Source organism: Lepidochelys olivacea, assembly GCF_965140295.1.
Source record: "Lepidochelys olivacea isolate rLepOli2 genome assembly, chromosome: 17".
NCBI classification, from domain to species: domain Eukaryota; kingdom Metazoa; phylum Chordata; order Testudines; family Cheloniidae; genus Lepidochelys; species Lepidochelys olivacea.
The window spans coordinates 17209297-17222934 of NC_140427.1; the positions used below are offsets into that span (position 1 = coordinate 17209297).

At 40.5% G+C, this 13638-nt stretch overlaps 1 protein-coding gene across 2 annotated transcripts in view; it reads left to right on the plus strand.

Annotated features, from left to right (window-relative positions):
- The window catches only part of ANKFY1 (ankyrin repeat and FYVE domain containing 1), a 56695-nt gene that overhangs the window by 36453 nt on the left and 6604 nt on the right, over positions 1 to 13638 (plus strand). For both annotated transcript variants that reach the window (XM_084651146.1, XM_084651147.1), the window contains exons 14-24: positions 643 to 796; positions 1985 to 2153; positions 4919 to 5037; positions 5952 to 6108; positions 7357 to 7557; positions 9511 to 9687; positions 10661 to 10808; positions 11054 to 11144; positions 11586 to 11710; positions 12627 to 12773; positions 13442 to 13532. In XM_084651146.1, coding sequence (XP_084507272.1) covers positions 643 to 796; positions 1985 to 2153; positions 4919 to 5037; positions 5952 to 6108; positions 7357 to 7557; positions 9511 to 9687; positions 10661 to 10808; positions 11054 to 11144; positions 11586 to 11710; positions 12627 to 12773; positions 13442 to 13532 — 1579 coding nt within the window. The remainder of the gene's footprint in view (positions 1 to 642; positions 797 to 1984; positions 2154 to 4918; positions 5038 to 5951; positions 6109 to 7356; positions 7558 to 9510; positions 9688 to 10660; positions 10809 to 11053; positions 11145 to 11585; positions 11711 to 12626; positions 12774 to 13441; positions 13533 to 13638) is intronic.

Genomic DNA, 13638 nt, shown 5'->3' on the forward strand with positions numbered 1-13638 from the left:
GGACACGTAGGATTCTAGGAGTGCCAAAGATGAAATGTCAAAGTGAGATGTAAAGCTGGTGCACTAAGCTTTTTTTAGCCAAATTCAAATCCTGTCTTCAGTTAGAGGGAAAAACAATGGTCTCATTCTAGCTACATTTTTATTCACAACATAAATCATTACAGTTTAGCTGTTGTCACCCTCTGATCAGGAGAGGCCTAGAGTTAGACTAGCCATGGTGATGAAGGTCAAGCTAAAGAAGTATCGTCAGAGCTATGCTGGAAGCCCCTGGCTCTACCTGGCTCCAAGTGTTCTAATATTCATGAATACTAAATCCACTTTCCATTTAAGACAGACAACCAACCTTAAACAGGGGTGGCTGATGGAAAAATTAACCACCTCACGTACTTGTGAAGATAATTGTACTAATGTTAAAATTAGCTAGTGATGGTTTACAGGTAGAGACTGAGTTTTTTACCTATTGCTTTATATCAAAATAAAGATTTTCATTTCAATTTGAAGCAAGTTTCAGGCTAATTTTTTCACTATATTAAAAATTGAAAGGTCTTGATACTAATATCTTCATGGGTAAAGCTTTACAGAGGATCCTTATTGTAACTCAGTTTCTGTTGGGATAAATATTAACAAGCTGTCACTTTCCAGGCATGCACACGATAGCAGCTCAGCTACTTGGGTCTGGTGCATCCATCAATGACACCATGTCAGATGGACAGACTCTGTTACATATGGCAATACAGAGACAGGATAGCAAGAGTGCTCTCTTCTTGCTGGAACATCAAGCAGATATAAATGTCAGGTAAGATGATTTTTTTTTTTTTATTTTTTATATCTGTTGATGTAGCTCTGAATTGGAAGAATGCATGGGAAAAGTGGTTGAATTAAGCTGCCTCTAAATGAACAGCTCAAGAGTAAGAAGTACCTAATTCTTGATCTCAATTCAAAGATATTGGGAGTTTCTCATTGTGGGAGAAGCTGTTATATTTTTAATTATGGTTGATGGACAACCTACAAAGTTGGTAACACATACTATCCTCTATCCATGTCAGATTTCCTACAGATAGCAAAGGGAGGCTTGCCCAAAGATAAGGGTTAGAACATGACCTTAGCATTAACTCAACTTTTTAGTTACTATCGGTGTTTGTACTTTGAGTCACTCAGTGTAGTGATATGGGGAGAGAGGGTCATGAAATTCTTTCAGTGCTATATCTGCTCTCTGTTGAAACTTGTGTGTGCAGGTGCCCAGGTCTAGTAACTTTACAAAATCGTGTGAATCCTTAAATCTGAGAATCCAGTCTTCAGCAATAGGTTTCAAAATTTTCACCCCAGTAAGAGGAATGGAAGCACCTCAGGTCTTTAGAGCTGTTAATGTCTGCATACTCGGGAAGACCACTTAGCATTGGTTTACACTTGATTCATCCTTGGAAGACATTCTTCCAAATCATTATGGCCAGAAACATAAAATAATGAAATGTAAGATAAACACCTCATGGGTGGGAGCCAGTCAACAGGCCAAGTGACATGGCTGGACTAATGCCAAACCTCCCTGTCAATCCAGTGCCTCTGGTTCACCTTTGCTCTGACGTAGTGGTTCATTATGGATGACTCTGCTCCCTGGCAGTAACTTCCCTAAAAAGCAATCTTTGGTTTCAACAGATCTTGTTATCTAAGTGTACAGGAGACAGACATGCCCAACAGCATCTTGATGCTGTTCATTAATAGAGCAATTTTAACATTATGGCAGTGATGATTTGTTGCAAAAAACAATGAAAAGACACAGTAAGCTTGTGGATAGTGACTAAATGTGTTGATATGCCCTTCCTAAGTGTTTTAATCTAGATGTTTTTTTTTTAAACCAAGGAGTTTAAAACCCAAGTATATGAATCAAGAGCTGATACTCATTGGTCTGCCAATAAATCATTGCAACAGAATGTCTATTTTTAATGAGGTAACAATAGACCTTATACAGCAACTGTGCATATTACAGAACTCAGGATGGAGAGACAGCTCTTCAGCTAGCTATAAAAAACCAGCTTCCCCTTGTGGTTGATGCTATTTGTACCAGAGGGGCAGACATGTCTGTGCCAGATGAGAAAGGGAATCCTCCACTATGGCTTGCCCTGGAAAATAATTTGGAAGACATTGCATCGACTCTGGTAAGACAAGCATTTTCACTGTGTCCTTAAATTGTTTACGTTTGTCAGATTTTGTGGTTCACAAGTCATCAAATGCTGTTGAGAAGCCAAATTAATTTCTAGTATGCTAATGGTATAAGAATCAGTAGCAACATATGGCTTCTATAGCATTGTCAAATCTGGTACCGAAGTAAGCTTTTAAACTTTTTTGGAAGACTTCTTCTTCAAACTCTTGGTTTTGTTTTTAGTCAAAACTTAAATGCCCCCTACCAGCACACACCTCCCAAGCTTTCATGACTCTTGAATCTATATCATCCTTTGCCCTCCCTAGTGTTTTTAGGTTCCTTGAACTTGTTGGAAAATGTCAAGAACCAACAAAAATGTGGTACTGCAGGAATTAAGTATTTGCTGGACCACATGCTCATCTTTCTGTATGGGATCTAGTCTGTAAAGGTGCACTAAAGCTTATACATACTCTCATGTAACTCTTACTGCTGCATCAGGTTTTTAACATGTTTGGTGTTTTATAAAGTTTAACAGGCTTCAACTTGTCATTCCCCGCCCCCCCCCGCTGACAAGATTTCATGCAACCATTAGGGGATCTAGCAATGCTCTCATTGCTATTAGGTCCTCTTTGTTGGAGACATGAGGGTATTTCAGAGGTTACTTCCGCAAGGGACCTGTAAATAGAAAGAGGAAAAGAACTGTAACTCTAAATTAGAGGGTTTTTTAAAAAGCTGACAAGTTGAGAAATTTTGGCTTCATAACTGTTCTCCATAAGGATGCTTCTTTTAAGTCTATAATTTTTTGTGTGGGACCAATACATACTGTATTAAGATGGGAAGACTAACTTTCAAATAAGTAAAATACTTGGTTATTACTGTAGAGAATGGCCTAAACATAAGGCATATGATGAAATGGCAGTGAGTATTAACGAATATATCTGCAGTACAGCACTACTAAAATCAATGCAACTTATCTGGAAGGATCTAAAAGCTTGTTCTAAAGGGTTCCAGTATATGAAGATAAAATGTAGAACCATAAATATATGGGTCAAAACTGGAAATGTAAAATTTTCAAAACTCTGAAATGCAAGTGGCCTGACCATCAAAGGTGTTGACCCCTCCAACTCTCATTACTTTCCTGATAGAGTGAGCACCCCCAACTCTAAGGGAAGCTAATGTCACTTTTTAAGTCCCTACATTTGAAAATTTAAAATTTTCTATCCGCCTCCTTCAGATTATGAGAGATGTGATTTTTCTGAAATTTAAGCATTGTCTTGTGTTCATGCTTGCCTAGCAGAGCAAGATTCCAAATACCTATTAATATATGGTAAATGGTCACTGAAATTTAATTAGTCCTGTTTTTACTATTTTCTTGGGGAAAACAATGCCCTAAATGTGCATGGAATTTGAGGCTATATTAGGAATATTCAGCTGCAGCTTTTTTAGAATTATTCCTGCAAGTCAATTAGTTACTCTCATTACTGACCCAATGATACAATGGGGAACTTTGGACCAGTTTTTATGCCAGTCGTCTTGCTGTATATGTATGTGAAGTTAGGAAAGGTAAATATTCTGCAAGTTTTTATGCAGCCAGTTGTTAAATAGCAATGTCTCCAAGTTGTCTCAATTGCCAGAACTATTCTTTAGACACCTTTGTAGTTGCATAACTTGATCGCTTTTGCTACAATATTACTTAACAAGCAGATCACTTTTAATAAATCATAATAGCCATTTAATTTAAAAATTACTTATGTCAAACTCCAGCTTGAAGCAATTTTTATAGCCAAAGTTAACTCCTTAACAAATGGAAGTGCAACAACATTATTCATAACAAGACTACATTATTCCAGTGAGCTTACTTTAATTTTAGCTTAGGTATGTTCCTGTGGTGTTAAAAAGGCTTTCTTGCTTCTTGTTGAAAGCTTATGAGCACTTAATACATCTCAAAACACCTCCTGAGAGAACTGGCTGGCCAGCTTCTCTCCTCCTCTTCCCCCCTTACACTTTTTTTTTGAATTTTTTTAAGCCACAGGTTCAAAGGAGCTTTATCTTCAAGTTTTTTCCCCCTATTCCAGAAGATCTTGTTCCCAAACAAATGGGGTTTGATGTAGCGATTTTAAGTTCAGACAGAATTGTAGATTACTTTCTACATGCATAAAAGAGTTGGGGCAGAGTGATGTCATCTTTCTGTAAAGAATGAGTGTCCTCTAGCAATGTCATTTATAGTTCCGAATGATTTTTAACTGACCACTTCTTCCATTCTTGCATAGAAGGGTGCACTTACATTTGGTTCCTCATCCTGCTCTAGGTCCCTTTTCATTGAGCATGACTAGTAAAGTTTGACGTACAGCTAATTTCCTTGTGAATGGGGTTATAGGAAGTGGTATTAGATGTCTTGGATCTCCCACTTACTGCTGTGTGTGGTGAGAGTTACCATGGATCTGATGAGCTGGAGTTACAAACCATCTTCCGCTTACTGGATGGATGACCCATCTGGTCTCAAACAAATCTGAAACTTGTTCCCCTTATGGCAGTCTCCTACAAATATTTCACAAGACTAGAGACAGCAGTTCCTAATCCACCTTTTCACAAGGGAAATATATTACAAAAGCCAAGAACTAATGAAGGAATAAAAAAATTTAAAAAACCTATATTGTGATAGCACCATCATGGTGGGGAGGGAGGCGTTTCATTGCTACTCTTTTAAAAAAAAAAATAGCCAAGTGACTGTATAACTGAGATGCAGGCATCTTAGCTTATTGTGCTTCATTGTTAATTCAGGTAAGACATGGCTGTGATGCAACTTGCTGGGGCCCGGGACCAGGTGGATGCTTACAGACCCTTCTGCACAGAGCTATTGATGAAAACAGTGAACAAATAGCATGCTTCCTTATTCGCAGGTCAGATATGAGTCTGTTTTACAAAGTGGTGTAGCCATGTCAGTCCCGGGATATTAGACAAGGTGGGTGAGGGCAATATCTTTTATTGGACCAACTTCTGTTGGTGAGACAGACAAGTTTTTGAGCCACACAGAGTTCTTCAGGTTGGTGTAGCTCAGAAGCATGTATCTCTCTCCAACAGAAGTTAGTCCAATAAAAGATTACCTCACTCACCTTATTGCGCTGCGAAGGAAACTTTTTGTTTGTGTACACATTTCTTGTTTAGAACCTTCAGACAGCACTGTCCATCATACTGGAGAGTGGTGCTTTCCCAGTGGATGCTGTGTTCGGCATTACCCAATGTATCAGTTTGGTAACTTTTTTTAATGTACTCCAGAAAAGATGCTTTTAATGTCTGCAAACAAAGCATAGGTGCACTGGCAGAGGGTAACTGTACATCTTAATTTTGTTTCGAGCTAACAGTGGGTATGCACATGTCACTAATCTTAATGAATTGATCATTCTCATTAAACTGTCTTTCTTTTGTTTAGATCTTACTCTTTAGTGTGGAACAGGCTTTATTTATGAAGCACTGATCAAAGCTACCAGGTACACACTGCATGGTAGCTCGCACAGTTGCTGTTTTGAATTGTCAGTTTCCTTCAGTAGTCAAACAATGAAAAGCTCAACACTTTTGTAGTAAAAGTGCTTTTCCCCAAGATGAATGTTAATGTATAAATTCTCACTATTGTTGCTACTGTAACCATAGATGAGGGTAAAATGAACTCTTGCGAGAGGTTCGTTAACACATGCACATGCAATAGCTGCTAGTGAAGGGCTTGTAAGGAAAGAGCTTTCCATATTGGTTCGGAGCTGCTAGTATCAATTCATCCATGGAAGTATATTTGATGGGTACGTTGCTGCTTTCCTTCTAGTGGTTGTGATGTAAATAGTCCTAGACAGCCAGGTGCTAATGGAGAAGGAGAAGAGGAAGCTCGTGATGGACAGACACCTCTGCATTTGGCAGCTTGCTGGGGGCTGGAAGAGGTGGTACAGTGCCTTCTAGAGTTTGGTGCCAATGTAAATGCACAGGTATGTAGAAATGTGTAGGTTTTATTCCAAAAAGTAAAAACACTCTATTGTAAGCTCTCTCTTCAGTTAGCTTGAGACTTTTGATTTAACATGGATCTTTTTTGTCATTATTTTGCATCTTTAAAATAAAACAGAATATTCAGTGCTCAGCCTTCCAAATGTATGGGTAGGAAGGGATTTTGTCTGATTGGACTGGGGAGATCTACTCAACTGTCATACGTGTGTGTTCAACTTCATAACAGAGATGTTTATCTCTTTCCATATATTGTCATCCCTCTCTGGATTATAGAAACTGACTTTTTAAAAAATAATAAACCATTAAGAATTCTTTTAAAAAACAAAAAACAAAACCCTTAACTTAGAGTGCACATATGCCCTAAAGGTCCTGCCTGACTATCCAAAATGTTCTGTTTGACTAGATGTGTGGCATTGGTTTGTTAGAACTGCAATCCCATATGTACCTACATGCATGTAGGTAGTGATCCATTCCAAAACTTCCACCAATCTGAAAACGCATCATAGTATGCATGTCAGGTAATCCTGAAAGTATCTGTTTATATGTTGCATCAATTAAGACCCTTTTAGATCAACTTTTTAAAGCATTGTTTGCTTGATCCATGGAATTTTCTGTTATTTCAGTGCTTATTTCTCCTCCAGAAACGAAGTCCTAAATGCCTCAATATCTAACACAAATAGAGTAGATAAAAATAACAGGTAACTAAGACCCTAAAGTAATTATCAATGTGCTTGCATGATGCAGGAAGTGCAAAGAAACCACTTTTTAACTTGAAATAGGCAGGTGGGAGGTGTGGGGAGGGGAATGTTCAAGTAGTCCATAGCTGAAATAGTAAGTCTTACTGATATTTGCTTGATGGTTTCTTTAGTGGCCACATATTGTGGACACAACTGCTAAATACTCATTACTCCAAAAATGTGTGGCTCTTAGGGGAGAGGGAGAAGCAGTATTTGAGAATCTGAATTGGTTTGTTTGAACAGATAGTCCAGATTATTAAGGTCTATTTCCCAAGGACAAAGCCAAATAACAAATAAGACTCAATCTGTGTTGCTGTTAAAATAACAGAGGCTTTAACTGTTTTCTTAAATCATTTAGTACCTTTAAATCTCCCCATCAGGAGGCTCTATATCCCACTCTTGCTGTACTGCTTTTGTCTGCTTGGAGACAAGAGGAAACTTCTGCCTATTACTGTATCTTTGATATGCAATGTGAACTTGATGGTCTCTTTGTAGGATGCAGAGGGAAGGACTCCAATCCACGTTGCCATTAGCAACCAGCATAATGTCATCATTCAGCTGCTGATTTCACATCCAGAAATCAGATTGAATATGCGTGATCGGCAGGGCATGACGCCATTTGCATGTGCTATGACCTACAAGAATAACAAAGCAGCAGAGGCAATCCTGAAGCGGGAGGCAGGAGCTGCTGAGCAGGTAAGGTGGGGACATGATATTCATACTGGGTTCTTTAAACTGTACTAGATGCACAGGTGTGTTCATGCTTTATTTTGCTCTTAACTGGTTTATTCCAGATATTAATCCAGTGTGGCATGCAAGCAAGGTCTGCTGGGAAACCAAAGGCTGCTTGTGTTGAAGTGGTGTGCTGAGCCTTGGTGTCCACATTGTTCTGTATAGTGTCTTGTCAGTTCCTATAGCCATGTTATCTCAACATCTTCCTCAGCATAAATTGAAGGGTGAGCTCAGACAGATGAAGAAAAAAAAAAAAAAAGCCAAGAGAAGCAGTGCGTTAAGTCTTTGTAGTGAAATAAAACTTGTTTCAAGCTGTCTTTTATGTTATGGACTTCTACTGAAGTAAACATGCTAGAACAGTGTTATAAATGATTCTTAAAATTAAACTCTTTTGTTGGTCAAGTACTGGCATTTGGACAGCTTGTTCTGAAGCAGGAAAACACCACTCTTAATTATGACTTAGCAATGCAATGTAAAACTGTGGAACCTTCACCTGTATTGTCAGGCTTCTTGGTGGAAATTTCGGACATCTGTTCAGCAGTCTTCTCCTTCTACCTTGTGTAAGTTAACTACCTATTAAGTATTTTGGGTGCACAGTTAAATCTGTTACCTGCACTATCTAAAACCCTTGTTTTCTGTGAAGTATAACCTCATCCTAAAATCTGTGGTGCACTACTTAATTCTGCCTTTAAGGCACATGTAAACAGTGGTTTTCCCCTCTGCCCCACGAAGAATAATCATGTAAGCACATCTTGCATTAGTGTGCGAGGATTGTATGTTGCCTTCCCTTGCATTAACGGTTATACTCCTGTAAATACATTTAACCAAAATAATTTTGTGTTCCACAAATAACAGAACTGTTAACCTGTTTTGCCTATTTCATTAAAATATTATCCATCTTGCAATTACACCTAGAAATTACAAGATATGAGATGTAGAAAGATACAAAAATATGAAAGAATACAAGCTTGTAAAATACTGGTTTGAAAATGGAGGACCTTTTTAAGAGCTAGCAAATGCATTCAACCATATTTCTTGGCAACTTTGTATCAGTTGCAGGGAATTGATCTATCCAGTAGGTCTCCTCCATCTCTAACTTCTGATTTAATAGTGGAAAGAATGAGAACTGGCTCTGTGCTTGCAGGTAATGACTGAGATGAGGGCAGCAGGTTGCTTGTATTTGTATTATTGTAACATCTAGGAGCTCTGATTGTTGACCACGTTCTGTACAAACAGAACAAAGACAGTCCCTTTTCTCTGTGGAGCTTAGTCTAAATATAAGACCAGAGAAAAGATGTGGATATAGACAGACAACACAAGGAAACAATGGGGCATTATTGGTGAACATGATGGGCAGATGTCTCAGTACACCAGCAGCCTAAAAGATTGTCAAGTTTTATCTGTGGGCAGCACAGCTCAGTTCTCTTTAAGGAGAGATATGAAGAAGGATAATGAGTTTTTGTAAATGTTTACAGGGAACTCCAGCATGGGAGAAAACCGTTCTTGTTTGGAAGCTTAACAAGTGGGCAATGGAGGCTGGCATCACTGGCCATTTCAGGGAGAGGCTGACAGGCTGTGAAGGGCCTCGTAGGTGAAAACAGGTAGCTTGTGTTTGGTATGATAGAAAGGGAACCAGTAGAGGGATGCATAGAGAAGGGTGATGTGGTCAAAGTGACAGGGTAGGAAAATGATCTTTGCCATAGCATTCTGAAAGGACGTGAGTGGGGCAAGACTGCATTTCTCAAAGCCAGAGAAAAGGATGATTCAATAATTGAGACATTGTGCCTTGGAACATACGTCTAGTTAAAAACAGAGCTCAGTGATCATCCAACAATAAACTTGGTCTGTCCTGCTCTTCAGGAAGGCCTTTATGTAAAGCTTCATTGTATACGTGCATGCGCTCTCTCACTGCTTCAGGTGGATAACAAAGGTCGGAACTTCCTCCATGTAGCTGTTCAGAACTCTGATATTGAGAGTGTGCTCTTCCTGATCAGTGTCCAAGCAAATGTGAATTCTAGAGTCCAGGATGCTTCTAAGCTGACACCTTTACATCTAGCTGTACAAGCGGGCTCAGAAATCATTGTGCGCAATCTGGTATGTACTCGAGAGGATTCAAATGATAGAAGCTTTATGTACTTGACTTTCTTCAAGTGTCTCAATGCAGATTATAAACCTTTCTAAAATAGCTCAAGAGTCACCTAGAGTCTACAGCAGAGGTGGGCAAACTACAGCCCGTGGCCTACATCTGGCCCGTGGGACCATTCTGCCCGGCCCCTGAGCTCCTGGCTAGGGAGGCTAGCCCCTGGCCCCTCCCCTGCTGTTCCCCCTCCCCCACAGCCTCAGCTCACTGCACCACCGGCGTAATTCTCTGGGTATCAGGGCTGTGAGCTCCTGGGGTGGGGCAGCACAGCAGCCTGACCCAGTCGTCTGTGTGGTGTGGCTGCCTGTTGGGGGGCAGGGAGGGCGGTGCGGCTGCCTGTTGGGGGGGCAGGGAGGGTTGGATAGAGAGAAGGGAAGTTCGTGGGGTGGCCAGAGGGCAGGGAACGGGGGTGAATGGGGGTGGTCAGGAAGGAGGGGGGGTGGGATGGGGCGGCAGTTAGGCAGGGGTTCTGGGGGCGGTCAGGGGACAGAGCCGGGGCGAGGGGCATGGATAGGGCAGGGGTCCTGGGGGGAGAGATGCAGCGGGGGTTGAATAGGGGGTGGGGGCTGGGCCACACCTGGCTGTTTGGGGAGACACAGCCTCCTCTAACTGGCCCCCCCCATACAATTTCAGAAACCCAATGCGGCCCTTAGGCCAAAAAGTTTGCCCGCCCCAGTCTACAACATTAAACTGGGAGTTGAGATCCATGTGTCATAGTACTAAGTCTTGGTCAAACTTCATATGACCACTTAATCTCTGCCTCAGTTCATCTCTGTATAATATTTGCCTCACACCTAGAGGTGGTGTAAGAACTAATTGGAAAGCATTTATGTAATACATTGAAGTGGAAATTATCTAGTGTACTGGCTGCTAATGTTCTCAAAGGAGACATTTTAGGGATCTCTTCATTCTCATGTTTTCTAACAGCTTCTTGCAGGTGCAAAGGTGAATGAGCTGACTAAGCACCGCCAGACTGCTCTCCACCTAGCGGCTCAGCAGGACCTGCCCACAATTTGCTCTGTCCTTCTAGAGAATGGAGTGGACTTCGCAGCTGTGGATGAAAATGGAAATAATGGTAAATGTATCTACTTCTAAACGTTTGCAAATCTTTGCAGTTTAGCAATCCAGCTCTTGGTATCCTCTGGTTTGGGAGCTGGCTGCTGAGTGGATTCCAATTTTTTCAAGGGTATGAAAGGGACAGGCTAAGTCCTAGAAATACAACTTAAAAAGTGTGGGTATGTGACTTTGCCAGGCTTCCTAACTATTCTGGGATGTCAGGAATGCCACTTGAACCTTGGATTTGTCTTTCCCCCTCCCCAGCTCTTCATCTGGCCGTGATGCATGGTCGTCTAAACAATATCCGTATCCTCCTGACGGAATGTAATGTGGATGCCGAAGCCTTTAATCTTCGGTAAATACTGCTGTTGCATACTACTCTGCATGAACACAGACTTTTTAAAAGTTGCTTATGATCTAATAATTGCATATATATAAATGACTGCATCAAAACTTTTAATTCTGTAGATCTAGCTTAGAAGTTGACAATTGATGCACTTTGAAAGTGCACAAAGCAAATGTTCAAAATTCACTTTATTCAAACACCTCTTAATTCTTTCACTATCTTTTCTCAGCATGAATTAACCACTTAAATCACATGCATTGAACTCTAAATCACTGATTCAAGAAAACAATGTAAACTTTATTTACCCATGATGTGCTTTAAAACTGGCTCCCACACTGCTTTATGGACAAGTCAGTCTGACGCTGACTGAAGTAAATATAGTATAAACACATCTTGGTCTGCATTACATGCAGATCTGTTCCAATATCTGAGTGTCTTTTGTGTTGTCAGAGGTCAGTCACCAATGCACATTCTGGGACATTATGGGAAAGATAATGCAGCAGCCATCTGTGAGCTCTTCTTAGAATGTATGCCAGAATATCCCCTAGACAAACCTGATGCTGAAGGAAACACAGGTAACCAGAATGCAGTATGTCTAGAATCTGAATGTTGCTGTTTTAAATACTATACAATGGATGTGAACTGAGAAAAGCAAAACTAGTTAGCATTACACTTGTAAAACTGAGATGCACATATTCAGTTAATAAATTTTAAATCTACTACTTTGCAAGACCAAACTAAAGGTTGTCACAGTTTCAAGGTAACTGTACCTGTGATCACTTTATGGGCTCTTACAGGGTGCCTCCCTTACACTCCAGACCTTTAGCTATCAGGACCACCTCTCTCCAGAGATTTAGGCTGCAAACTCCTGCAATTCATTGATTATATCAGCAGGTATGACTTCAGTTCTGCACCAGTACTCCTGGGCTTTCAAGGATAATGACAGGGTTAACCAGTGACCACCCCAGTTTCATAAAGTGAAATACTATTTGTAAAGATCCATCTTCTCTGTAAATACTTTTCTCTGAATAAAGAGCAGGCCTAGCTTATCAGCCAGTTACCTGTCTTCTTCCTAGGGATTCTGATAGGATTAAAGTAGTGCAAGGTTTGTCTCTCTTGGTCATAGTTCCATATCAGTTCTTGGATGCAGTGTATGTGACCTCTCTATGTCATACATTTGTTCTTTGCTTGCCGGGCCTCTTGAACCAGGTAAAACTAGTCTCTCCAATTTTCCCCCAAGGATTGAGACTTTTTTTCTCCAGAGTTGTTACCTGTCTAGGGATTTGCACTAATTTATTCCCTAGTAACTTCAGTTCCTGTAGGAAACCCTGTATCTCCCCCATTGAGTTAAGTGTTATATGGGCTAGTGATTGTATTCTTAAGTTGACACAGTAGTCCTTGAATATTCCATGTGTCCATACTGTCTGTTACACAAGTATCTCCACATGTTGCATCTGTAAGTGTGGGAAAATGTCTGCCTCTGCTTTTCAGTGCTTCTGTTGGCCTATATGAAGGGAAATGCGAACTTGTGCCGTGCTATTGTGAGAGCTGGGGCTCGTCTTGGGGTTAACAATAACCAAGGAGTCAATATCTTCAACTACCAAGTTGCTACAAAACAGCTTCTCTTTAGACTCTTGGGTAAGTACATTTGGCACTCAAGGCATAACAAAAGCCTAGGCCTTTTTTTATCAGTGAGACCTGCTTAAAGTTGAGACCCTAAATTAGTGGTCTGACTTTGAGGGGACCTGGGCTCATACAGATTTCACTGAGAGTTGCAAGTGCTCATATCTTTGCTCAACCTCTTCAGTGGATCTGTGCTTCACTTCAGGCACTTGGGCTTAAACTGTGGCCATAACTCTTTACCTTCCCTTTCTTAAAAGGGGGATATTTTATCTACTAACATCACATTGGTTTTCAAAATGGAACATTTGTTAAATATACCCCTTGACCACTTGCAGCATGCTCTTTGCACATGTCTTGGACAATGAGAACTGTCTTTCTGGTTCTCATTTAATGTTGCACTCTAGTTGCAAACATTTTCAGGAGGGTCCAGCTTCCATTTACTTCAGAAAATTCTACTAAACATTCTGAACTTTGGCACCAAATATGCTAAATACAGTTTCATTAAGGTTGGTGGGCAATTGTTCAGCTGTTTGAGTCTGTGATGGCAGCGATCTAAGCTCTGAAAGCAGGGGCAAGGTGACCATTCTAAATGTAGTCATAAAAATGTTTGAGCTATGAAGGGGGAGAGACTTGTTTCAAGGGACATACAGGTACTTTAAGGATTTATCTTGCCTTCCTTACAGATATGCTGTCAAAAGAACCTCCCTGGTGTGATGGCTCCAACTGCTATGAATGCACTGCCAAGTTTGGAGTCACAACAAGGAAGCATCATTGGTAACTAAATGTATTAAACATATTACTACAGAAGTAGCGCTGCTCCGCTCCCCCCCCCCCCCAAAAAAAAAGAGAAGCCACAAAAACCAAAAAAAAAAACCCAGCT